General features: G+C 34.3%; 1 protein-coding gene across 1 annotated transcript; it reads right to left on the bottom strand.

Moving 5' to 3' along the window:
• srebf1 (sterol regulatory element binding transcription factor 1) lies at positions 1 to 27,715 on the bottom strand. The gene is made up of 19 exons (XM_051106419.1): positions 27,281 to 27,715; positions 22,826 to 23,338; positions 19,440 to 19,612; positions 19,199 to 19,345; positions 16,760 to 16,978; positions 15,561 to 15,675; positions 15,318 to 15,472; positions 14,969 to 15,146; positions 14,690 to 14,874; positions 14,316 to 14,577; positions 12,299 to 12,465; positions 10,731 to 10,899; positions 10,518 to 10,626; positions 8,901 to 9,010; positions 8,459 to 8,591; positions 6,387 to 6,552; positions 4,813 to 4,995; positions 3,081 to 3,192; positions 1 to 1,413 (listed from the first exon to the last, which is right to left on the bottom strand). Exons 1-19 carry the CDS (start codon positions 27,381 to 27,383, stop codon positions 1,193 to 1,195), a joined length of 3,420 nt encoding a protein of 1,139 aa, XP_050962376.1. The 5' UTR covers positions 27,384 to 27,715; the 3' UTR covers positions 1 to 1,192.
• Positions 27,716 to 27,989: the final 274 nt, after the last annotated feature.

Here is a 27,989-nt window from a genome sequence, read left to right as displayed (position 1 = left end):
TTTCATTACAAAAGACTTTTATTTACATTCTTAAGAATAAATCAAACAGAAGACAACAGGATATACTATGTGTGCGCCTGCAAGTTTAAACACATTTCGTCTTTGAGACTGGATCACAAGCACTACAGAAAAGTTAGCGACAAGTAATGAATGTCAAATTGCAAATCTCACGGTTACTGCGAATAGAAAACGTGTCTAGTAATCAGAGTTCGTACAGGACTAGATATGAAATATAAATATGGTTCTCTCCCTAACAAGAGCTGCAGGCAGATCCTCATATCGCTATCAAATCTTATCTTTGGATAGAGATGTTAACGCTGATGTCTTTGCTTTAGAGTCAATACTTCAATAACATTCGATGCAGATGGAATTATTTGGATTCACTAACTCCAATGGAAGACTGGTTGGAAAATACCAAATAAACAGTGGATTCAATGGTAACCGGTGGGCTTGTTTTTGTCTGTAGGTGACTGAGCAGCCCACTCACTTAATAGTGCAAATGGACACAAATCCAGTGACTGTTGGTAGAAACCGTTTTTTGTTCTGCTGACTTCTTCATATGGTTCACCTGCAGCAGCGGCACAACAAAACGTACCATCGGCCCCTCTTCAAATACTGCTCACCCACAGTGTCCAGACAAATCATAAATACACTTAAAATATATATACAAAGGAAAGAACTTTTATAAAGCCTTAAATTTTCTCAAATCAATATGTAGAATTCATCCCAGAAGATAACATGCTGTAAGTAGGAACTACTTTATTCAACGATGTTTATTTCTCTCAAAAGGTGCTAATAGTAAAGCAAAGCTCTACAAAACGTGTCCAGTTCACCCCACCAAATCACCATCTTGTGGCTAACGTCAGCACTGGCAGTGCATCGTTTCACATAGCCATTTCACAGAAGAAAAAAAACCTCTTCAATTTCTTTCAGGGCAGATAAATAACTTAAATATTTCATTTCATATCAAAAATGTCAAGAAAACACTGTTTGGACAAGGGTCCCGTTATTGCCTCTGCATCTCGTCATTGGTTTTGAATTGTCGGGGAGAGTCGAAACAGTCTTGGCGTTGTTGGATGATATTGACTGAGGCCTGAAATAAAGAGCGTGTCGATTCTCTCGATTGAGAGAACTTGGGGTGTGTTTGTAAAAGTGCTCTTAAGTGTGTGTGTGTGTGTCGGTGTGTAGTCGGCTAGGTGGACGTGACGGTCGTTCCGCTGCCTAGTTTGATGATCATCTGTTGGCAGTCGTGGAGGGTGCGTTTGTCGCCTAGTTTCTCCAGCGTCCGGGCGGCGTCCACCAGCATGCCCACCCTCTGACCCGGAGCTGACAGGAAGGAAGGGGGCAGGTAGCGGCACGCCAGCATCACGGCCTCTGCCTGCTCCCGCTGGCCTGGATGCATCTCGCACTCCTCTGTGGAAACACACAAGAATAATAGAATGATGATATTATCCAAATCGAACGGTCAACTAGTAATGTTTTGACCTGCCCATTTTTTTAATACAAGTAGTATCTTATATATTATTTCAATGTAAAATAACTGTTTTCTATGTGAATCTATTTTAACATATAATTTATTCCTGTGATCAAAGCTGAATTTTCAGCATCATTACTCCAGTCATAAGTGTTACATTATCCTATAGAGCTCATTCTAATATGCTGATTTATTATCATTGTTGAAAACAGTTGTGATGCTTAATATTTTGTTGCAACCTGTGACACTTTTTTTTTTCCAGAATTCTTTAATAAATAAAACGTTAAAAAGAACAGCACTCATTTAAAATAGAAATCTTTTGTAACGCTATAAAACTATCATTTAAAATGTTGTAGTCAGTAAATGTTAATTCTTTATTGTTTTAAAAGAAATTAATATTTTTATTCAGCAAGAATGTGTTAAATGGACAAAAAGGGATAGCAAAGACTCCTATTATTAGAAAAGATTTATATTTCGAGTAAATGTTGTTTTTTTAACGTTTTACCAATCAAAAAATTATGAAAAAAAAAAATAAAAATATATATATATATATATATATATATATATATACATATATATACACACACACATACAGTAAAAACAGTATTCTGAAATATTATTACAATTAAAAATAACTGTTTTGTATTTGAATGTTTTAAAACGTAACTTATTTACAATTTTAAATTCTTTCTTTTTTGAAAGAAATTAATGTTTTATTCACCAAAGATGTGTTCAATTGATAGAAAGTGATAGCAAAGTCTTATATTGTAAAAACAAATTATAATTTTGAACAAATGCTGTTCCTTTTAACTATTTATTCATCAAAAAAGGTTCTAAAATTATTTTTTGTCATATTGCTCCATATTCAGCAAATATTAGCTGAATATAATATAATATAATATAATATAGTATAATATAATATAATATAACATAATATAACATAATATAATATAATATAACATAATATAATATAATATTATATAATAATTGGCCAATTGTATATTTTTTTTAAGAAGTCTGACTAATTTATTTGAACAAAAATAAAGTTAAAAACAGGATTATGAAATATAATTCCAATTTAAAATGACTCTTGTATTTCAATATATTTAAAAATGTAATTTATTCCATCATTACTCAGAAATCAGTCTAATATGCTGTTATAATGATTATTATTATTATATTTTTTTTCATTACATTGAAAACAGTTGTACTGCTTTATATCAAAGGATTGTTTCATGAATATAAAGTTGAAAAGAACAGCATTTATTACAAATCTTTTGTAAGATAATAAATGTCTTTTCTGTCACTTTCGCTCAATTTAATGCATCTTTGCTGAATAAAAGTATTAATTTCTTTAAAAAAAAATTACTGACCCTAAGCATGGTTTAAAGATAATAAAAACAATAATAATTAACTAAATAAAAACAATATTCATGGCTGGTAAGAATTTTGAACCTACATGCAACATTCTTGTTCAACATCAAACACTCTTGTTCAAATAAATAATCATTCTTAAAATCTAAGAAATTAAGACATTTTAAAAATATAAACAAATGCTTTCAAAGTGGGACTTTGAACACTCTGCACACACACACTGCATGTTTACCTGTTCTGCTTCCAGGCGTGGCTCGGCGGCGCAGACTGCGGTCCAAGAGCTGGTGTGTGCGTGTTGGACTGGCTCCCGCCATCAGCCGAGCTGTGGCTTCATGCAGGAACAACTGCAGAGACACAAAAACAGAGCAATTGAGTTATACAGGCAAACAAATGGAACCCACGCTAAATAATCCTGCCTGCAAAACCCTAAGGTAAACCAAGAAAATAATGTGCTTTTGATGTCAAACATACACATACTTTCTTATAAAACAAGATTAGTGTGCAGCCTTTTTATAATCCGCTTTAAATAAGAACATCTGCCAAAAAAAATTCAACCTTTCAGAATTTGTATGAGGTGTTATTTACAAAGTTTGCCTTACAAATGGAATTCAAAAAAATAAATCACTAACAGTTGAGGTCAAAAGTTTACATCCCCCTTTCAGAATCTGCAAAATGTTAATTATTTTACCAAAATAAGAGGGATCATACAAAATGCATGTTATTTTAGTACTGACCTGAATATGATATTTCATATAAAAGACGTTTATTATAAAATTTATAAAAATGACCCCGTTCAAAAGTTTACATACGCTTGATTCTTAACACTGTGTTGTTACCTATATGATCCACAGCTGTTTTTTTGTTTAGTGATAGTTGTTCACGAGTCCCTTGTTTGTCCTGAACAGTTAAACTGTCTGCTGTTCTTCAGAAAAATCCTTCAGGTCCCACAAATTATTTGGTTTTCCAGCATTTTTGTGCATGTGAACCCTTTCCAACAATGACTGTATGATTTTGAGATCCATCTTTTCACACTGAGGACAACTGAGGGACTCATATGTAACTAACACAGAAGGTTCAAACGCTCACTGATGCTTCAGAAGGAAAAACAATGCATGAAGAGCCGGGGGGTGAAAACTTTTGAACAGAATAAAGATGTGTAAATTTTTCTTATTTTGCCTGGATATCATAGTTTTTTTTTTTTATTTAGTACTGCCCTTTAGAAGCTACAGAAGATCCTTACATGTTTCCCAGAAGAAGTTAAATTTACCCTGATCTTCAAATTTAAAAAGTTTTCACCCCCGGCTCTTCATGCATTGTGTTTCCTTCTGGAGCATCAGTGAGTGTTTGAACCTTCTGTTATAGTTGCATATGAGTCCCTCAGTTGATCTCACAATCATGCAGTCATTGTTGGAAAGGGTTCAAATATACAAAACTGTTGGAAAACCAAAGAATTTGTGAGACCTGAAGGATTTTTCTGAAGAACAGCGCGCAGTTTAACTGTTCAGGACAAACAAGTGACTCATGAACAACTATCACTAAACAAAAAAACACAGCTGTGGATCATTCAGGTAACAACACAGTATTAAAAATCAAGTGTATGTAAACTTTTGAACAGGGTCATTTATAAATTCAACTATTTTCTATTGCAAAAAGGACGATGTGAACTTTTGACCTCAGCTGTATATATATCAGCTTTTTATATTTATTATTTTCCATTTATTAAATATATGTATTTTCTTTGAAATATAAAGAAAGAATAAAAAAAAAATCTGTGTGTCAGAGACAGAGAGTGGGTGGCATTATGCTATATAGCTTTTGCTAGTTACATAAGATTTCAATCACACTGCCTTATCCAGTACAAGTTGTGTGCAATTGTTTGCTCAAAAAGAACATTTCACGGTTCAATGAACTTGAGACATAAATATAAGCATGTGTCATTTTTTGTGTGGACTCTGGCCTCTCACCCTGCGCATGGCCGGTCTGAAGCTCTGTGCGAGTTTGCGTAGGGAGCTGAGGTCCTGCTGGAAGCCCTGCAGCTCTGCAGGTGAGGCGGCCGTCGGGGAGCTTTGCTGAGACGCCACCTGCTGCTCCCGCCACACGTTCGTGCGCGTCACCAACAACAGATCACACAGCAGCAACTGCACCAGCTACGGCACACACAGACACACAGACTGAAATCAGATCACACATTCTCTCCATTCCAAAAGAAAAACCTTGAGATTTTCTTCTTCAAGAGCACAAATACCATCTGTGTGTGTGTAACACACAGCAAAAAAACATGCTCAAACAAATAAACAGTTGAATGTTTTGTTATACAAATGATGTCTTGACATCTGCTTAATATCATTAAAATGATGCGCTGCCAAACGTTCTTACCACAAACATTTTTGTTCATTTTAAATAAACTTTAATTTTAAGAGCATTTCACTAAAAATAAAATAAAATAAAATACAATAAAAGTAACTGAGTTTTCTCAAATGGAACTAAATGCTATTTGTACAACATTTAATTGTTAGAATTTTACAGAAAGGAAAAATACACAAATATATTTAGACACATAATAGTGTATAAATGTTTTTGGGCAGTTTATGTTTAAATATAATAACAATAATATTAATAGAACAAATACAAATAAAACAGTAACACTTTGCAATAACCTTTATTAGTTAACTACTTCAGAACTAAAATGAACTAAAAATTATATATATATATATATATATATATATATATATATATACACACACATACACACACACATTAAATGTATATAATATAATACAACTATTAAAATTTGATTTTGTTAATTGAAATAAAGCTAAAATAAAATAAAACAAAAATAAGAAATGGCAGATCAAGTGAAATTAGTTTAAGTACTAAAATTCTATAAAAAAAAACTGAGATAAGAATAAATTAAAGCTCACTAGACATATATAAAATACATAATACATAAAATGTATATAATACAATATCATATATAACATAATATAATATAATATAATATATTAACTATTCACATTTATTTGTTAAATGAAAACAAGCTGAAATAAAATGAAAATAAGAAATGGCAGACCAACTGAAGTGGAGTTTAAGTAGTGAAATTATTGTTAATGTAATAAATTAAAGCACAATATAAATATTAAAAATATATTAAATATATAATAATTGTAAATAAATGTCTAAACCTGTGTAATACTACATAATACTATATATGTGGTTGTCAAACATTGTTGTACATGTCCACAAACATGATTAACTACTACCATGACATCTGTAAATTTGAGGAGAATTACCTTTTACATCACCCTGAGACTGGTTAATCAAAACAAAAAAAAAAAATGTGTGTGTTCAGGAGAGAGACTGTGGTCCAGCTCTGTGTTGCACTGCAGAAACATTGCACAGTTGAGTCACATGCAATGCAACTACAATGCACTACAGCCCTGTCCAAGACAAAACACACGCTGCAAACTAACAGCTCCGCATAATACAGCGACTCTACGTGTGTGTGTGTGTGTGTGTGTGTGTGTGTGCGTGTATATACCTTGTCTAGCGTGTTGGTGCTGCAGTGTGGGCCGAGGTTGAGGCTGTCTCTGAACAGGCCGCTGGCTTTCTCACAGTAGCTGAGGCTGAGCTGGTAGTTCTCTGGTTTGGCCAGAAGGGAGCGCACCGCTTTGAAAGTGTTCAGACAGGCTTTGGGTAGCGGACTCCTGCAACACAAACAGGATGGGCTTAGCACAGACCGAGCTAAAAGCAATAAACCGACACAAAAATCACATCAAACAAAGCGTTATTCCCGGACAACGAGTGGAAAGATAAATTCGGCTGTATCAACAAAGAGTGGTTTGCCAGGAAAAGCCACTCTGATGAAAGTAGGCGATAACTCAGCAGTCTTTACAACCAATTTGATCTTTGTTTACTCGTGGTAATAATATTTTTGAAAGTACATATGGTCTGAGAATGGCATAAGGGTTTGAATTTAAAACAGCCTTTCCTTGAGAGAACATCATAATAAATAAAACACTTAAAAAAACACTTCATATGATTAAAAAAAAAATGAACACAATTATTCTGAGACTGCCAGTGTTATTATTGTTGACCAAAATTGTAACTATTAAAAATATTTTTTGTTAATTGAAATAAAGCTGCAATAAAATGCAAATACTACATGGATAAAAAAAAAAAAAAACACAAAAATTATCTTTTAATGAAAATTATAAATGGCAAAATAACTGAATTAATTTTATAATAATTCAAATAATTTTTAATATTTTATTTAAAAAAAAAATAGCAAAAGCACATAGAAATATAAAACATAAAAGAGAAAATATATAAAAATACTACAATAATATATCTTTAATTACATTTCTTATCACAGTTGTGATGATGAACAGAAATTTCAAAAGAGAAGCATTCATTTGAAATAAAAACTTTTGTAACATTATAAATGTAATTTCTTAACTAATTAATTAATTAAACTTTAGGGATTCAAAAAGTTTAGTACTTCAACCTAAACTTATTTAAATCTAAAACTGAAATAAAAATGAATTACAGATAATTAAAAAAAAATTAAAAATAAAAAAAATAAAAACAGAAAATATTAAGATGAAAGCTAATTAAAAATATTAAAAATCTTATAAAATATAAATTACACTAAAATGACATTTCTTATCATCAATGTTGAACAGTTGTGCTGATGAATAGAAAAGTCAAAAGAGCAGCATTTATTTAAAACAGAAACTTTTGTTATATTGTAAGTGTCTTTAGAATTTTAATCAATCAAAGCATTAAATGCATGCAATTTATTTAAAAAAATAAATAAATAAAACACGTATGAACATTAATGTAACTCTTAATTACTATATGGATAAAACATATAAACTTAATGGATAAAAATATTAATGGAAGCATAACTTTAAAAGAAACAATACTTTTATTTGAAACAGAAACTTCTGTAACATTATAAATGTCTTTATATTTTTGATCATTTAACACATTTAATGCATGCAATTTCTTAAAAAAAATAGAAAAAGAAACTTGTATGTAATATTGTAATATTATAATTGTCTTAATATGTAACTAAACTTTAATGAAAAATATAAATGGAAGAATAATTTAAATAATTTTAGCACAAATCACAAAAGCACAAAATTACAAAACAATATGTATATACAAAGAAAAAGAAAATACAAAGATAATTTAAAATTTAAAATATAAAAAAAAATACTAAATACTAAAATGGCATTTATTATCAGTGTTGAACAGCTGAATGCCATTTCTTGGCTTAAAAAAAAAAAAAAAAATAAAATAAAATTTGAATGGTAGTGATGTTTTTTAGCAAATTAAACATATTTGTAGGATTTCCAAGTTTGTTTTTAATTTTGTAAATAGATGTATTAAACCATAAATGTATAATACTCTGTGGTTGTATAATATGTATAATAAATGTATAATAATGCTTTGTGGTTGTCCATAGACAACATGATGAACTACTACCAGGAAATCTGTGTAAATTTGAGGAACCTGTCAACCAGTATGATTTTTATTCACCTAACAGTATTTTGATTAATAATCATTTTGAAAGTAAAAACATGGCCTGTGTCACACGTCACTCACTCAGCGGTCTGAAGGCTGCGTGGCAAGTGTTCCACCGCCGGGTACAATCTCTCCGCCGCCACGTCGTCTCCCTGGAGCCAATTAATGATCACCACGGCAACTGACGACCACCATTTGGAGTGAGGGTCACATCCTGGAGGTCAAGGACACAATGGTGATCACACACGCACACACGCGCACACTCACGACATGTCCTTCGTTCACCCTGACTAACATCTGCTTGACTGAAACATGCTGAGATGAAAGCAGTGTGATGTGAAATGTGCTGAGCTGAACAGAAAGCGACAGAGCAAACTTATTTGAGCTGTACATACAGAGCCCAGCAGTGGCCACCCTCTCAGCTGTGACTCGTCTGAAATGTTATTCTCTGATATCGATAATATGATGCAGGAGCCCCCGAATCAGCACTCGGGGTCAGAGCAGAAGTTAATTGAGAGCTGACCTGTAACAGTGGCCATGTTTGATCCGATAGCGAAGGACTGTGTCGTGGCTCCGGCTGCATCTGAGGCGCTGGTGAGTAACTGCAGGTATTCCAGAGAGTCCGAGTATTCACTGTCGAAACAAACGCACACAGCTCAAATTAGCACTCGAATTATACAATTATAAGACTGATTTAAATGTAAAGTATTTATATAGTGTCACAATTTGTTATATTTAGCAACAAAAACTGGCCAAATGTGTAGCACTGATTGAAGCATATTAGCTAACTCCACTAGAAAACTTACTCATTTGCATTGTGTGTATATTTTGACATTTAAATTTTTATTGAAGATTTAGCTTTAGTTTTAATTATTATAGAACTGTTAAATGTACACAAATATTTAGGGTCAGATATTTTATTTTTATTTTATTCATGTTAATTTATTTAAATCAAACATACAGTAAAATGTTATTAAATGTTAAATAACTGTTTTCTACTTAAACATTATGTAAAATGTTTAAAAGTATTTTAAATGTAACTTATTACTGCAATTGCTAATATGCTAATTTGCTGTTTAAGAAACATGTCTTATTCATATCATTATATATTATTATTATTATTTGTAACGTTACAAATATCTATACTGTCACTTCTGATCATTTAATGCATGTAATTTATTAAAATAAAATAAAATAAAATAAAAATAAGACAAAATAAAATAAAATAAAATAAATTTCACTGACCCCAGACTTTGAAACAGTAGTGTAGTTAATTTAAAAATATTAGTAGGAATTCATAGTACGTTTGTTTTTAATTTTGTAAATTTAAATATTAAATATATTACATTTATTTATTTATCATTTAATATATGAAATGCATGCAATTTCTTCAATAAAATAAATTAAAATCAATAAAATAAAATTCACCTTTTGAACAGTAGTGTAGTTCATTTAAAAAATTAGTAGGAATTCATAGTAAATTTGTATTATAAAATTGTAAATTTGTAAATTTACTAAATTGTAAATTTAGTACATTTAAATATTAAATACATTACATACAAATACATTTATTCATCATTTAATATAATAAATGCATGCAATTTCTTAAAATAAACTAAAAATCTTACTGACCCCAAAATTTTGAACGGAAGTGTAATTTAAAAATATTAGTAGGAATTCATTTTTTTTTTTTTTTTTTTTTTGTAAATGTAAATATTAAATATATTACATTCACTTATTCATCATTTAATATTTTAAAAACATGAAGTTTCTTAAATAAAATACATATAAAAAATACATAAATAAAATTAGTAACATTAACAGAGAAAGGTTTGTTTTTACTTTTGTAAATGTAAATATTAAACCATTACATACATATATACATCAGTGTATAATTTTTGGCCATTACTAATTTTTATATTATGGCAAATATTATACATCTATGCTATTTTGCCTGTTTTTCTTTTTGTTTTTTTTTCTCCCCAAACCATGTTCACACTTACACTTAATAATATTATGAATGCACTTGTAGAAAAAGTGGATAACTGTTTAGTTCCTGGTCTAGATACCAGTGCAGCTCTATTCCCTTCAGTAGCCTATATGAGATGTGTGTACACATGCATTGACAATAATCACTCACCCATCTCCATCAGTGAGGTTCTTGTCGCCTCGTGGCTGTGCAACGCAGTACAGAGCCTTTTCCAACAGATGCTCGCGGAACGCCTGGGTCACCTGAGCCAGCGGGTCAACTACAGAAACAAAAACACACAAGGGTGAGACCGGGGAACCATTATCAGGAACACATTCATAAACACAATACAAATCAGCCTGATTTTCTCTGTATGGTGCTGACCTGAGTTCCCAGCCTGGCTGTAGATGCTCTCTTTAGGGGTGCTGCGTATGGACCAGTCCTCATCCACAAAGAAACGGTGACCTAGAGGGTGACACAGCCACTGCATGGCAGGAGGGACGCTGCCGCTGGGCGAGAGACAGGCCTGCCGAGCGCTGCTCAAGAACACCCGCTGCAGGACAGAAAAATGAAAAATCATATCTACACTTACCATATGCAGCACACAAAGAAAATACGAATACGCCATCAAACAAAAATGAAAGCATGTGCCATTTAAATAACAGGACTGGATGAAAAGAGCCATTCTGATGCTGTTCCAAAACCTAGTGAGCTTCCTACCAATGCAGCATTTTAAGTGTCTGAAAAGTAGAACTGGACTTTTAAGATATCTCAATTTGGCCAAAGTCTAAGGCAGCACTGCATGTATCCTTGGCACAAAATCCAATCCCAAAATGCACTACAACAAGCTCAGTGAAAAATAAATCCAAGACCATATATATATATATATATATATATATATATATATATTTTTTTTTTTTTTTTTTTTAAATAAAATTCATTCAATACTGGACATTGTAAAAAAAAAAAAAAAAAAAAAAAAAAAAAAACAATGCAATGAAATTACAAATGAACCTTATCATCAAATATTAATGTGCACAATGCATTTTAGATTTTAGACAATGCATTTAGAATATAGGGCCCTACAGAATCAAGGAATCCAGTCATAAAAACGGAATGTACTGTATAACACGGAATGTCACGGAATTGGTTGGATGTTGGAAGTTTGGATGATTTAATCAAAAGTATGTCATTACACTTAAATCAAATTGCGATATGAACTAGTATGAATCGTTCATGTTCTGCGTGTCTCCATGTGTGTGAATTGTTAAAAAAAAAAAAAGTTAAAACAATTTTATTACGGAATAATCACAATATTTCTTTCATGCTTTAATTTTAATAGTAACATTGTTATTAAAAGACTAATTAATTTAATATTTTATGCCTTCATTTGATAACCAGAAAAATGTAAATATTGCAAAAATATTGTAAAAATAAACTTTAATAAATTAAGTTGTTTTTATGCATTCAAATAATTAGACATACTTAAACTGAATTTGGTAATGATAAAACAGAAGGCGAGAAAAAAAGGGCCCTAAACGTCATTTTTGTTAAACTTTTTTTAAACTTAACTTGATGTTAAATTGTATACATTTTATAACTGTTTTGTTAATTTTTTAATTAATTGGACTTGCTTTTTGATTAATAAAATGTAATTTAACGATAAAAAAAAAAAAAAAGAAGTCCAGTAAAATTAAAATAGAAAAAACAGAATTTGGAAAAATTAAAACAGAAGAAACGGAAATAAAACTGAATTCATAGGGCCCTACATGCTGCTATCTTAATAACATGCTAATTGCAAGCTACATTAAAACTGCAAAATATACTTCAGTTTTGACACACGGAACAAACACAGGCTCTTAACACATTCACAATACACAGATTCATCCTTGCGAAGTGTTTGGAAAAAAATTATGATAATGCCATAAATGCATGTATGTGCGTGTACTAACAGTGGTGAAGTGAAGCAGGCGTGGCAGGCTGGTTTTAACCCGTAGGGCTGCAGACACATAGATTTCTGCCAGTGTGGCAACAGGAAGACAGTCTCCTGCACACTCGGCCAGGTTGAGAGCGCTCAGTGCCATGTGGATCGCAGAGAGGTGGCTTCCTCCGAGTTTACCTGCACACAGATCAACAAAAATGAGCAAATATAATGAATGGCTAAAAGATCTAATTAATAATTACATGACATTTGATGGTATGAATATTTCAATTGACTCCTTGTGTATGAATACCACCCTCCCTTCTCTCATCTGGATATATTTGTCAGTTGACCCTGTTGCTATGTCCGAAAAACAATCCTGCTCTCACACTACACATCCTGATCTCACATAGTGAAACATGCATCACGGAGCAAAGAGGAAACTGACAACACGCCGACAGACAAGACAGAGCAGGTTACTTCTGGTATGAAATAAGGTCTCGGCTTTAAAATGTCGGCCTTTTTTTTAAGACATTCAAACAATAAATACTGTTTTGTGTCATATGCTAATTAGCATATTCATGACATCAGTGCTTCGTATATTCTTACCTCTCTGTGCTCACACACTGCATTTTAATACAGCCAAATTCTCAGTAAAACAGATTCATTAATATATTTCATAGATATATTGATATTTTTCTATTGTTTTGAGCTTCAGATGCAGAGTTACTATAGTTAACTAAAACTAAAACCAGAAGAAAAAAAAATAACATTTTGTTATTGAAATAAACGTTAACAGGAATACATTAAAAGATAAAAAAAACTTTTCTAGTTGAAGAAAACATTTCTTATTTTAATTAATTGATTCAACTTGATGTATCAAAATAATTAAAATTAAAACTAAAATAAAAAAGTATAAACAAAATGTATAATTTATAAAATCATCCTGTTTATATAAAATGACTTAAAATTAAATATAATTATACATAATTAAATATAATAATATCATAATGACACTAAAATAACACTGTTTGGGTGTGTTGAAATATTTGAACTACACATGTAACCCTGGACCACAAAACCAGTCTTAAGTAGCACAGGTATAGCCACTAGCCAGAAATATATTGTATGGGTCAAAATTATCGATTTTTCTTTTATGCCAAAAAATCATTAGGATATTAAGTAAAGATCATGTTTCATGAAGATATTTTGTAAATTTCCTACTGTAAATATATCAAAACTCAATTTTTGATTAGTAATATTCATTTGGACAACTTTAAAGGCAACTTACTCAATATTTAGATTTTTTGCACCCTCAGATTACAGATTTTCAAAAAGTTGGATCTCTAAATAGTGTCCTATCCTAACAAACCATACATCAGATGTATAAATCTCAAATCCCAAAAACTGACCCTTATGACTGGTCTGGTTGTCCAGGGTCACATATAAGACTATAAGCGACCACCTAACTAGATGTGATGTATCATAATCAAAACTATTCGTGAAAAATGTAAAAACATCAATTTTTCATTTGTTCCTTATTTTTAAGTAAATTGTGTACATTGTTAAATAGTGGCCATAATTTAACTGGATTAAAACAAGGGAACAAAGTAGTACAATGTGGCCAAAATTTAACTAAAACAAGGAAACTAATTAATAAGGAGTGATGATTTCTTAATTTGTGGTCACAACATATTATTTTTTTTTTTTTTTTCTCTTCACGTCATGTCCAGGGCTCTATATTATTTAAACTGTATTATCTGTGAAAAGGGCAATAAAGAATAATTATGTCCAAAATATATATATATATTCTTTTATAATCGCTAAATGATTATTTGCATTAATTATTTGCATTAATCTAGAAACCACACTTTTCTTTCAAACATATTTGCTGTCATATGTTTGTGTTTATATATGTATACATTCGCTATTCATTTTAATATAGTGAACTGAGAAACAAAATTCAACAATCGTATGCAATTGTCAGAGTAAAAAGGTAGCCTAACAGTTGCTCTCCACAAGGTCACCTGATTCCTCTGTATGCTTACCGGTCATGTGGAGCTGGTGTAGACGGTGGTAGACCAAGGCGGCATCACGGCAGCTCTTGCGGGCATCTTCCTGCAGGGGGCGGCTGGAGCGGAGAGCTCCAGCACGGCTGGCTAGCCAGCGGCCCACCCACAGTCTCTGCAGACACAGACGCAGGGCAGACCACAGCACCGCACAGGTCAGGTCCAGCTGAGACGTGGGCAGAGGGCGACCAAGAGCTTTGAGACACGTCCAGAGGTTCTGAGAAGCCTGAGCAAAGTCTCCCTGCAGAAATAAAAAAACATTAGACAAACAGAAATCAGATGTGTGGAAGAGATAAACTCTGACCTCCAGATCAAACACAAATTTGCAAAAGAGTGGTTTCAATCTTCTTTACCCTGGCTAGATCCAGATCGGCCTGCTTGCGGTGTCTCCAGAAGAGGACAGATGATTCTGAGTGAGGTCTGGTCACGGGTTCTCCATACACGAGCAAGCGGATCAAAACTCCAGCGACCAGAACGCCATTCAACAGCCACACCAGAAGAGTGGGCAACATCCAATCCATCCAACCCCAAGACTCGGCTACACATATCAAAACAAGATCGCACTGTTAGCATTTAGTTAGGAATGGGACTGTGAACATATTGAATCTCTCACAAGCTGTGAGTATTAGCACCTGCATCCTGCACCGTAAGCATATTCCTTCCTGTGTGTCCAGACACTGTCGTCCCAGAGCTGCTCCAGCCGCCACACAGCAGGGATGCCAGCGGGTTAAAGGACAGGAAGAGCAGAGTGAAGGCACACAGAGCCATGCGAGAGCGGTCCAGCATTCCACCAGCCCTCTCAACCACAGGCTAATAGACAGAACAGGAAACAGAAATTGGAGTTAGATCATTACATGCTTATTCTTCCAAGTTCTTGACCTCAAGCAATCGAATTATCCACCACACACTAACACATCCAATTACTTCATGACTGAAGCCAATTCATTAAAAGCATGATAGGAGCTCTGGAGTTTCTGCTACCTTGCTGTCTTCTCCCATCGGGCTGTCCGGCTCCGAGTCGCTGCCGTGGTGGGAGAAAGGGCCGCTGGATTGAGGCGAGCCGACGTCTGATGCTGGAGGGGTGGGGATTTCTGGTTTCACGTCCACTTCCATAATCACAAGGTCCTTTAGAGACTCTGAGGAAAAGAAGGGACGGGTCAATGCAAAGAAAAAAAAGTAGTGTGCTATTTTAAATCATTTTATATATATTTAGACTGAACTTACTGTTCTTCTGAATGGACATTTTGAGTGCCAGGTTCTCTTGCTTCAGTTTTTGGTTGGACTGCTGAAGGTAGCGAATGTAGTCAATGGCTTTCCTCAACACGGCCGACTTATTGAGCTGTATAAGGGAGAAGATTCATCTTAGAATCATCTCGAAAGGGCCCTCCCACCTGGGCTCACCACCACCCCAGTGGCTTTAGGGAAATGGCAAATGGTGAACAATACGCATTTAAAGTGATTAATATAGAAGGAAAATGTCAAAGTTATTTACATGTACCTAACTTCCTGCTGCCAGTTAGTGGCGCTATGCCTATAACTGAATATTGGCATGTAGATGTCTTCAAGCAGGACTTTGATCAAACATATTAAGTTTGGTGCAGATTGAACATGGCATGTTTGTGTTAGTGTAAAACATGACATATATAGCACTATCACTATAAGTGAATATGGGCATGGCCATGTGTTCAGGACAGGACTCTTATCAAACATGTGAATTTTGGTGCAGATTGGAAATTGTATGCCTGAATTATAACAACTTCCTGTTTCGTGGTGAAACATTGAAGTTTGTCAGGCCACCACAGACATGCCCTTCAACGAAAACTCTTCGCAATTTAATGTCAGAAAGGGCTTTAGATTACACGGACCAAATCTGGTGTTGATCTGTTTACATCTCTAGGAGGAGTTTGTTTAAATACAACACCTGAAAATGGCAAAAACGGCACAAAGCTTGCAGAGAAAATTCAAAATAAATGTCCTTTCGGACTTAGTACCAGAGGACTTTTTTGCAACTATTGGTGTGTTACATCTGTCTACTGAATTTTGTGCATGTACGTGAAACAGCTTACGGGGCACTTCGTTGAAATTTTATAGGTGGCCCTATCCACTTCTGAAACTCATATCAGATGTACATTTTCACCACTTTGGCATGTGTGAAAAGTGTCATGGTTTTTGAGCATTTAGGCTTTCAAAAATGTGATTCATTTTGAAGAAGGAAAAAAACTGAGCAATTCCAATAGGGTTCTCGCACCATCTGTGCTCGGGTCCTAATGATATTAAAGACATCTTCCAGGTAAGATAAGAGCTGTGAAAGCTCACCATCTGGTTAAAGTTTTCAAATGAATTTCAAAGGTTACATGAAGAAAGTTTATCTTGGTGACTAAATAACCAGATGTGTACCCAAGTTTTGCAGACAATGAGCCTACCTTAGCTTCTGTCCCAGCCACTAGGTCTTTGAGTTCAACAATCTTGTCGTTGATGGAGGAGCGGTAGCGTTTTTCAATGGCGTTATGGGCCGTGCGTTTCTCACCCTTGTGCGGCTGGCCGCCTGGTTTTCCGCTGATGGCGATGCGATTGATGGGCAGCTTCTCTGTGTCCACCACCAACGGAACGGTGGTCAGGATGGTGCCTCCACTCATCAGTGCCTGTGACAGATCCACAAAATAAAAAGGTCTTTAGAAACACCTTGGGCAATCTAAAAGTGAGAGACTCACTTTTAGTCAATTAAACTAGCAATTAAGGGCCCAAGCACAACATAAGTAAAATGAAGAGCTAAGGAGCTGTCTTTAATTACTTAGTAAAGACCAGGGATGTCCAACCCAGCTCCTGGAGTGCTACCTTCCTGCAGACTTCAGTTACAACCCTCGTTCAACACACCGGTCTGTAATTATGTAGCCATGAACACCTTGGCTACATCCGAACAATGGAAAATGCTGCCTTCGGAGGGCACATTCCAAGGTAGGAAGGCACATTCGAATCCGGTGTTGGCTTCACTTCCTGCCTCCAGAGATACCTTAATTTGGCCAATTTTTGAATGCAGCATAGATGTATCCTCCGCTGCCTTTGATATCCCACAATTCTGTGCGTTCCATTCCATGATGGTTGAGCAAAGAATAAAGACGGTGTCTGAAAGTTGTGTTTGGTAGTCAGTTTGTGTGTAAATGTATGTTTGTGACAAACTTTTTGCAGTTTTGATGGTATTTCTTTAGAGTAATCAGTATTATAGTAATTAAATATTTGCTTAGTTATCACAAAAGCTTGTTCTGTTTTGTTGTAGATCATTAAACTGTTACGCTGCCTCAGAAGCACGTCCGAAATCAGTTTTGTGAGGTGCACAAACGCTGTCTGCGAAGTCGCTGCTAGATAAAGTAGCAAGGCAAAAAGTCAACTGCTTATTGGTTTTCAGATGCAGCCCTTGATTAGCTGATTCAGGTGTGTTTGATTAGGGTTGAAGCTGAACTCTGCAGTACAGTAGCTCTCCAGGAGCAGGGCTGGAGACCCCTGTTAAAGCCATTTGTTAATACAGAATTTTACCACAAAACAGCCGATGCCCAAAAAAGGTTGATATAGAAAAAAATATATATATACCATTCTGAATCTAACGAGACCAATCTTATTATTTTTGGCCAAAGTGGTCAGAAGTTATAAGCAGAAATGGCCATTTTTTAAATGGCACTGTGCTGAAACTGCTCATGTGGCCTCAGGTCATGCTTATTATAACACGTACCAAATTTGGTCCAAATCCGCTAATGCATTGTGAAGATTTAGCCTCATATCCATTTTTGTGTGGATTTTGTCAAATTCGTTAACACACTATACGAAAACAGTTTGGTACATCAAAAAGCTTTTGATAACTTTTTGCCAGCATTGTCTGATTATGATCTGAGCCAAATTTGGTGAAAATCGAACAAACTGTCTAGGACGAGCTCAGAAAAGTAGTTTTTTTTTTTTTTTTTTTACAAAACACAAAACAGCCGATGCCCAAAAAGGCCGACATAGGAAAATTAGGTGCTGTTCAATTCGGTATGCCATTCTGAATCTAACAATATTTTGACCAGTAGATGGTGAAAATACTTTGCTGAAACTACTCATGTGCCTTTAGGTCATGCTTGTTATAACACATACCAAGTTAGGTCCGAGTCTGCTAAATCATTAAAGATATAGCCTTGTGACAATTTTTGCGCAAATTTCATCAAATTTTGATTTCATCAAATTCGTTAACATTCGTTAACATTTAGTATATCAAAAAGCTTTTGCTAACTTTTTGCCAGCATGGTCTTAATATGAACAGAGAAAATTTTGCTGGAAAAAAAAAAAAATTCAGACAAAGTGTCTAAGACGAGTTCGAAAAAGTAGATTTTTCACAAAACTCAAAAACGTGAAAAACTCATAGAATTTAAAATGCTGATAAGCTTTTGACTGGGGATGAGCCAATCAGAGGAAAAAATGAATTTTGATTTTAATCCTTACAGTTCAGAAGTTATTAGCAGAAATGAATGCAAATTCGGCCTATTGGTGGTGCTAGAGAGTTTGAGACAGAGACTCAAAATTTGCTATGGTTAATGTTGAGACAGTTCTTTATGTGTGTGCCAAACTTCACAACTATCTCACAAGCGGTTCTATGGGCTGCTATAGACTCTGAGAGTGGAAGAGGAAGAAACAAGAAAGAAAACTAATGGATTCAATAGGTGCCCTAAGCACCTTTGTTGCTTGGCCCTTAATTAAACTTATTTAATTACCTTTGGCAAGTTTTAAATATGACATTCAATATCAAATATCTTGAACATGGCTCTGTAACAATACTAAACAACTGAGAGCAAGTTCACACCAAGAACAAAACAATAAATTGGACTGTGTTTGTGTACCTGCAGTGAGGTGTTTTGGACTGGCGCTGTGGATGTAGCCAGCGATGTGATGCAGGGTGATGCTACCGTCGTTACCATAGATGCATCGGGTTTCAGAGTTGTGAGCAATAGAGAGTCTGCCTTAATAAACTGTGGCTGCAACAAAACCTGTAAAACACATGAACGTTTATCACACAGGATAAAGGCTATAAAATGTAAGTTACGCATATGTGGGCATCAGTAGGCCAATATATGCACTTACAGGAACCTGCTGAACCTGAGGGGAGATGGTCTGTGTGGGAGGGCTGGAGGAGGTGGTCAAGATTGGTGAAGCCGACAGACTCTGCACCTGGGTTTGGATGGCCACTGGCTGAACATTCTGTGGAGAGGCAGGGAGACTCGGGATTGGCTGAGGAGAGCTCTGCTGAGTTACAGCTGCAAGAACAAGAATCAGATCATAAGAGGTCAGAAAGGCAAGAAGTTGCACTAAAGTAAACATATCATTAAGAAATCTTAATTACCCTTCGGCACTTTATTACTGTTGTTTAAAAACTGATATGTGAACGTGCAGTCATTTAAGAACATACGATGCTTTTGTCAATTTGGACTCTTATTCTGACGGCATCCATTCGCTGCAGAGGATGCACTGGTGAAATAGTGCGAAATTTCTCCAAAACTGTTCCCATGAAGAAACAAACTCATCTACATCAAAAATTCACTGTGATAAATCATGCAGCCCTACATCATATCTAAATCAACATGTGGAGCTCTTACATTTGCTCTTATTAGGTATCGTTAGAAATGTTAGCCGTTTTCATCACTTTTAATTATGTTTTTATTTGTAATCACTTTTAAATGTCACTTTTCCCTGTTCAGTTTACTGTGATTAAGTGTTTTAATCCTCAGCCTCCACAGGTTTTCACTGATTACTTTAGTGATTTCAACAAATATGCTTTGCAATGTCACACCTACTTCTAGCCCACATAAGAATAATAACATCTTATGAATTTTTAAGACTTGAGTGCACACATAAAACAAAAATCACACTCTAATCTTATCAAAGTTCATTATGATGGGACGTTAGGTAAAGCATGACTGCAATAATAACAGTAAGACAGTAATTTAACTACTTAACTTGATTCACCCTGGCTGAACTTTGATTTACGCTAGCGTGATGTTGTATTCTCTCTTTGGACTGGTGGTGACATTACCTTAGGCTCGAAAATGATAAGCAGAACGAAAGGAAATGATAAAAGCATATACAAAGACAGAATGTGGGCTGGGCAGCTTTACACATGAGCACATCGTACGCCAAGTTCACTAGGTTTCCAAGACTGACAACAGTGACTTCACCGTCTACACCTTGAACTCAAATTGCCTTCTCATAAGAGATTACAGCTACCTGAACAGTAGTGCTGACATCACCGATCAAAGGTGAAGCGTTTTATAGTCTTAGTAATAGTGGTAGTCATGAACAGTGTGCATAGCGTGCATACCGTGCATTACTCATGAGCAACATGCATAATCATTACACAAAAGAACACATAAACATTTAATAAAAAAAGTCTGCTGAAAGAGTAAGACTTATGATCTGGTTACTATAAGGTTTACTATAAAGAGTCATAAACACATGCCTTCATAAAACCACATATCTAGTTCAACCATGCAATCAAATATGTAAGCATTGCACATTTAAAAACCACTTTGAAATCACTGTGATAATATGATAGCACTAGAACAAATGCTTAGCTCAGCTGATTTTACTGCTATTACTGAGCCAACAAATGTTCTTTTACGAAGTTTAATCAAGACTGATACTTTAATGTAAGATAAGGCTGGCATGGCATGTTTCTGAAGGCACCTTCTTGCAGTTTTAAGCTCACTGGTAGATCTTGCACACAAATGAGATTTTTTGCTCTTCAAAAGTGCTGTGTTTGGCCAATTGTGGTATATATATATATATATATATACTCATCATTTAAAATGATCATTTAAAATCTTTTTTATTCATTTAAAGTCATTTAAAATCTTTTTTAAAAGTAGTCTAGTTGAAGGTTGTATAACTTAAACAATGAAACTGAAATTGGTTACATTTTGATGAGCCAAAAAACGTTTCCACACTAAAAAACAAAACACAAAAAAAAAAAAAAAACACACAATTTGATAAGTCAACTTAATATAGTTTGTTACCCTGCTGCCCTAAAATTTTAAGTTTAGATAACGCAAATTAGTTTAGTTAACTTGAAATGTTAAGTACAAAGTGACAACTTAGATATTTGAGTTGACTTAACAAAAATGTTGGTTTGTTAAACTTAAAAGCTGGGTAAGTTACCCAGCTGCCTTAAAATTTTAAGTTGAATAAACTCAAATAAAAGTTGTCACTTAGTACAACTTAACATTTCAAGCTGACTATAATTTTTTGAGTTAACTAGTTTTAAAAGTTTAAGGCAGCCAGGTAACAAATTATTTTAAGTTGGCTTAACAAATTGTTTTTTTACAGAGCATGACTTAGGATTATGGCGTTTACACAACAATGTACTAAAAGTTTTTCCTTTACTATTTTAAAAGCTTCACATACAATTGCAAAGCAATACCTGTTCACACAAATCTGTGAAAAAGACTAAAAGCATTGTATTGTTCAAGCCAGGCCAGTAGTGGGTGATGTCAAAGCAATAACCAATCTTTTCACTAGATAAGACCTTTCTTCCTCGGCTCGTTTGAAGCCGCATTTAAACTGTATTTTGGAAGTTCAAACTCGGGGCACCACATCAGTCCATTATATGGAAAAAAAAAAAAAGTGCTGAAATGTTTTCCTCAAAAAACAATTTCTTTACGACTGAAGAAAAAGACATGAACATCTTGGATGACAAGGAGGTGAGTACATTATATGTCAATCTTTGTTTTGGAAGTGGACTTCTCCTTTAATCTTTGATTAGTAATATACATTGCTAATAACTTCATTTGGACAACTTTAAAGGTGATTTTCTTAATATTTTGATTTTTTTTGGCACACCCAGATTTCAGATTTTCAAAATAGTTGTATCTCGGCCAAATATTGTCCTAACCTAACAAACCACACATCAGTGGAAAGCTTATTTATTCAGCTTTCATAAATCTTTTTTCCATCATGTGACTTTCTCATTACCATATGCTTTTGGTGGTTATCAGTGTATTACAAAGGTACAAAACAGATTCCAGTACTTCAATAGGTTGGTATATTAACATTATATCAGTTAATGAAATTATGGTATTTAAATGCAAGTTAATACCACAAAACCGTAAAACCTATTTTTTATGGTAAAATAATGGCAACCACAGCTGCCATTTTTTTTGTTTTTACCATAAATCTTCCGCAATTTTTTTTTTACAGTTTTTTTTACAAAAGAAGTTAGCCGTTTTAATGCAATAACGCACTAGTGTAAAGGTCAAAAATGCCAGAGTAGTGCAAACAACAGGCGTAACGGTAGCGAACGTTATGCGTTTTAAAATAAAAATGCACTAGTGTATGATAATGGTATTGTTTTCAAAAATCATATCTTTGTTGTATTGTAAAAAAAGTTTGAGAAATAGAAAAATATACGTTTTTAGTTGAAAACAATGCAAACCATTTCTTAGTGATCATACTATGCTTTAGCTAATAAAACGTACCAGTAAAGCCGTTCTGGGTGGAGTAAGTGACCACAGGCTGCTGCTGCTGTGGTTGGGGTGTCGGCGAGCTGAAGAGGGCCTGCTGGGTAGCACCAAACACAGGGCTTTTCCCGGCCGGGGCAACTTGGCTCAGAGCCGGTGGGGTGGCAGGATGGAGACTGGGAGACGGAGCAGGCTGAGCTTTGGGCTGCGTGGTCTGTAGTGTGGCGGGGTTTGTGGGGGTGGAGGTCACCTGTGCCAGAGGAGACTGCTGGAAAGTGGGAGGGTGGAACACTTTGTCTGGGATGGAGGAACTGCGGGTAATGGGGGGGCCCAGCAGAGCGTCCAGGTGAGGGCTGCTGCTGAGGATGGAGGAGGTGTTGGTGGGCGTAGAAGAGGCGGGTGGAGGAGAGGAAGGGCTGGAGTGGGTCAGGGTTGAGAGGTCCTGCGTGGGGGCTGCGGAGACAGGAAATGGAGCGTGATCGAACAGCCCTCCAAACTCCATGTCCTGGTTGTTGATAAGCTGGAGCATATCTGGTAAAACATGGAAATAGAGATGGACATACGGTGAGCAATGGGTTTCTTGTGGCTCAAACAGAAGAGCATTGTGCTGGTAACACCAAGGTGATGAATCTGATTCTTAGGGAATGCATTAACCTAATCAGATGTACTGTCAAAAAAGCACAAGATGTGTGTTTAACAGCCCTGTAATAAAAGGGAGGTGTATTACAACTTGGTAACACTATCATCCAGATTAATCTAATCTTTCAAATATAATCACACTACTGCCTATTAAAAGACTACAAAATAACAGAAATTCAGAGTACTTTAGAAATGGTTTATGCCACGCGATGAAACTAAAAGTGTGAGTTTTAATTTCAAGGCTTGGGGATCATAGAAATTGTTGTCAAAATAAACTTTAAGCAGATAATCTACCATTCAAAAGTCTGAGGTTGGTAATACGTTTTAATACTTTTGAAAAAGTCTCTTATGCTCATTAAAGCAGCACTTATTTGATCAAAAAATACAATAAAAGCAGTAATATTATGAAATATTATTACAATTAAAATTAACTGCTTTTTACTTGAATATATTTTAAAATGCTATTTATTTCTGTGATGCAAATCTGAATTTTCAGCATCATCACTTCAGTCTTCAGTGTCACATAATCTTTCAGAAATCAGAAATCATAATAATGCGAACTGTATTTATTTGAAATGGGAATCTGTTGTAACATTATAAATGTCTTTACTGTCTTTACTTTTGATCAGTTGAATCTGTCCTTTCTGAATGAAAGTGCATTTTTTTTCCCGAAAATAATAAAATAAAATAAAATAAAATAGACCCGAACTGAAAGGTACTGTGCATCTCACTTTTTGGAAAATGGATCAAAAACACAGGTGACTCATAATGCCCACATTTTTTGTCCAACAAAATGTTCTTAACATGGCTAATTATATATTAAGTTCCCATACATTTCAACATTTAAGTTAGTCAGTGCAATCTTTTTTTTTATATTATTATTAAGTGTGAATATTATGAAATATTGAAATTTGAAATAAAATATTTATATTTTAAATAAAAAGTGTTCTTTTTAATATTTCTTATTCATCAAAGAATCCTGAAAAAAAGTGCCACAGGTTCCAAAAAAATTTTTATTAAGCAGCACAACTGTTTCCTGAATCAGCTTATCAGAATGATTTCTGAAGGATCATGTGACACTGAAGACTAGAGTAATGATGCTGAAAATTCAGCTTGGCATCACAGGAATAAATTACATTTTAAAGTGTATTAAAATACAAAAGCATTTTAAATTGCAATATTATTTTTAATCAAATAAATGCAGCCTTGATGAGCAGAAAAGACTTAAAAAAAACGTAAAAAAAAAAATCTTACTGATCCCAGACTTTTGAATATCAGTGTATTTTGCTGGTTATTTTGAGTTTCATCTCAACACGACTGAGGTGTCGAGGCCTGTGAGATCCACAGAGCACAAGTTCATTTTCACACTCATCAGGTTTGATCCCACATCTGCACTAAACCATGGCAAATTCAGCTCATGCCGCCTGGCTTTAATTCAGCTCTAGGCTGGAGACGCTGATCTGACTACAGAGTGCCCCATTACAGAGTTTCATCATTCACTGCAAATCCTCTCGCACAAGGACAGACACAGCCTGGTCAAGATCATTCGTCTCATAACCACCTTCGCCGCTGAGCCCGACAAATAAAATGCCTTTATTAAACTATTGGTTATGAAACTCAAAACCTTTGGGCTACAAAAACACTGACAAAATTAAAGCTTAATAATTAATGATAACACTGAGTTACAATTTACCAAAATCATTTAATCACACTCATCTAGCCGTGCCAGCATAATGACATTTTAATTATCTTGTATTTAATAGACAATTTACTTTAGACATACCCTCAAGACAAATTTTCCTCTTGAAATTAACATTACAGTTACAGTTAATTATATATATATATATTTTTTAACAAAGCATTATTTTTATTAAATAATACAATAATATTATTAAGATCCATTATGCACATATTACATCTAATTGAATATACTGTTTGCGTTACTACTTTAAATAATAATAAAATCAGAATAATTTTACACTGTTGGGAATTTGCTCTCCATCAGAGTAATCATACTGACTTAATAATAATAATAATAATAATAATAATAATAATAATACCCTGGTGGTTGTTTTATAATAATAATAATAGCAACAAAAATGCAAATAATAATAATAACAACAAGAAGAAGAATTATTATCAAAGTCAGTGAGGTTACTCTGCTGGAGAGTTAATTCCCAATAGTGTAAAAATATAATAATAATAATAATAATTATTATGATTATTATTATTATTATTATTATTATTGTTGTTGTTATTATTATTATTATTATTGTTGTTGTTAATGCATTGTAAATGCATTTTTGTTGCTGTTATTTTTATTATAAAAAAACAACCACAATATTAAAAACAGCAATGTAAATGCAAATAATAATAATCATAATCATGATCATCATCTTTTTACACTGTTGGAAATTAACTCTCCAGCAGAGTAACCTCACTGACTAATAATAATAATAATAATAATAATAATAATAATAATAATAAAATAATTATTATTGTTGTTGTTGTTGTTGTTATTATTATTATATTTTACACTATTGGGAATTAACTCCTTGAAAATCCTCCATGACTTTGATAACAATAACATTAATAATAATAATATTAATAATAATAATAATATCATGGTTGTTGTTTTATAATAAAAAACAGCAACAAAAATGCAAATAATATTAATAATAATTATTATTATTATCATTATTAATGTTGAGAATTATATCATCATATACTTATTTATTTATTTAAAAAAAATCACAAATAACAGAGTGTAAACAGTGTATGTATGCAGTTATTTTGTTTTGCTTTATTTAATTTAATTTAATTTTATTTATCTGTTCAAAACGTGTTTTGCATACATGTGACCCCATGTAACATAAGACTCCTTCAGTGTGCACAACCATGGCGGCGGCCAGTGTGTTTGTATGAGGTGATCGCGCTCAGCCAATCAGAGGCCTAGAAAGCGCCTCGCTATGCCGCGCAGCGCGCGCGTGCCTGAGGTTACTATCGGACACCGTCCGCTTCGACACAGGGTTACTGTCGGTCACTTCGCTTACATTCGCTATACAGTTACAGCTGAACCATTAATAATCTCAATACTGAAGGCTACAATACTGCACATTAAAAACACGCCCACAGTGAGATAATACTCGTACTTTAAATACAATTCCATTTCGAATTATTACATAAAAAACATTTTGGTACGAGATACAGATTTGTAGATTTTTTTTTTTAATTTGTCGATTTACGTTTCAGGTCTTAAATATGAATCATAATAGATCTGTGTTGGTAGGTCAGAATATACGTGTATTGAGGGAATGGCCGAGAGTAACCTCACGTGACGTCACCGCTCCAAGTTGGAGGGGGCGGGGCAGCCCTCAAAGCAACTTCTCCTGCTAGACAATGAACACTGTCTATAATCTAATAGCACCTTGCGTTTTATTTTCGTTTTGATTAGATCTAAAGCACAAAGCAACATTATGCATGTGCAAATAAAGCACACAGGCATATGATGTTTGTTTTCATACATGACGCCCAGCATCACAGACACCACCTGATCAGACCTGCTCACACCTTCATATTAGTATGTATGAAAGCGTATAACTGTATGATTCAGAGTAAAACGAGCATACTATATGACGAGTGATTAGACAAAATAGCTTGCGTATTACACATTAAAATAAGTCAATAAAATGCTTAGTAATTATAAACACGTGTATACGTCTGACAGCTCCATCTATATACGTATAGACGTATCCGTCCCTAACCTACAAACACACAATTCGCTTTCTCCAGCCTGTCAACCAGCACTACAAGTGTAAACAAATGATCTCTTACCATCAATGTCACTGAGCAGAGCCGTGTCAATATCACTCGGATCATGTAAAGTCAAACTGGAGTCCAGGGTGTCCAGTGACGGGTCGTCAAAAGACAGATTCATTGTTCTTAAATGCTCTTTCAAGCTGACTTCAAAAGTATTCAAGTCCCAACAACACACACAACAACCGTTATTCCATGTAAACTAGGAACTTCTTGCACTTGTCGGGACAGCAAATGTTCCTGGACATTTGTTAGCTGCGTTTTGTAGTATCCGTCGGTTTAATTTTTCGTTAAATTCAACTTTGTTGCTGATTCTGTCAACTACCTGCTCGCGTTCGTTTCCATACTGCCGCACAAGGCAAAGTTGACTTAAGAGTTTGCTTTGCACATTAGCATGCTAACAGCGAGAGCCAGGCAAACCCCAGACCGCTGTGGGTGATTGACACGCCGGCGGACCAATCAGAATTGCGCTTTTAGTTGACGCTCTTTCACATGACGTGCGCTCTCGGTAGCGCCATTCAACTGTCTTGTGATACAAGGTTGGAAAATACTTAAGTTTTAACTGTAATTTGTTTTACTTAAAATAGCGTTTTGGATTGTTATCATTACTACTTTTTGTTGAAGTGTACTTTAATATATTATTATATTATTTATTTGACGTTTTTGAATGTTTAAAAGCATTTTCCAGCTATTTTAACGCGTTTATAATTATACTGACCTGTTTAAT

Source organism: Labeo rohita, chromosome 3 (assembly GCF_022985175.1).
Source record: "Labeo rohita strain BAU-BD-2019 chromosome 3, IGBB_LRoh.1.0, whole genome shotgun sequence".
Taxonomy (NCBI): domain Eukaryota; kingdom Metazoa; phylum Chordata; class Actinopteri; order Cypriniformes; family Cyprinidae; genus Labeo; species Labeo rohita.
This window is presented reverse-complemented; position numbering and strand designations above follow the sequence as displayed.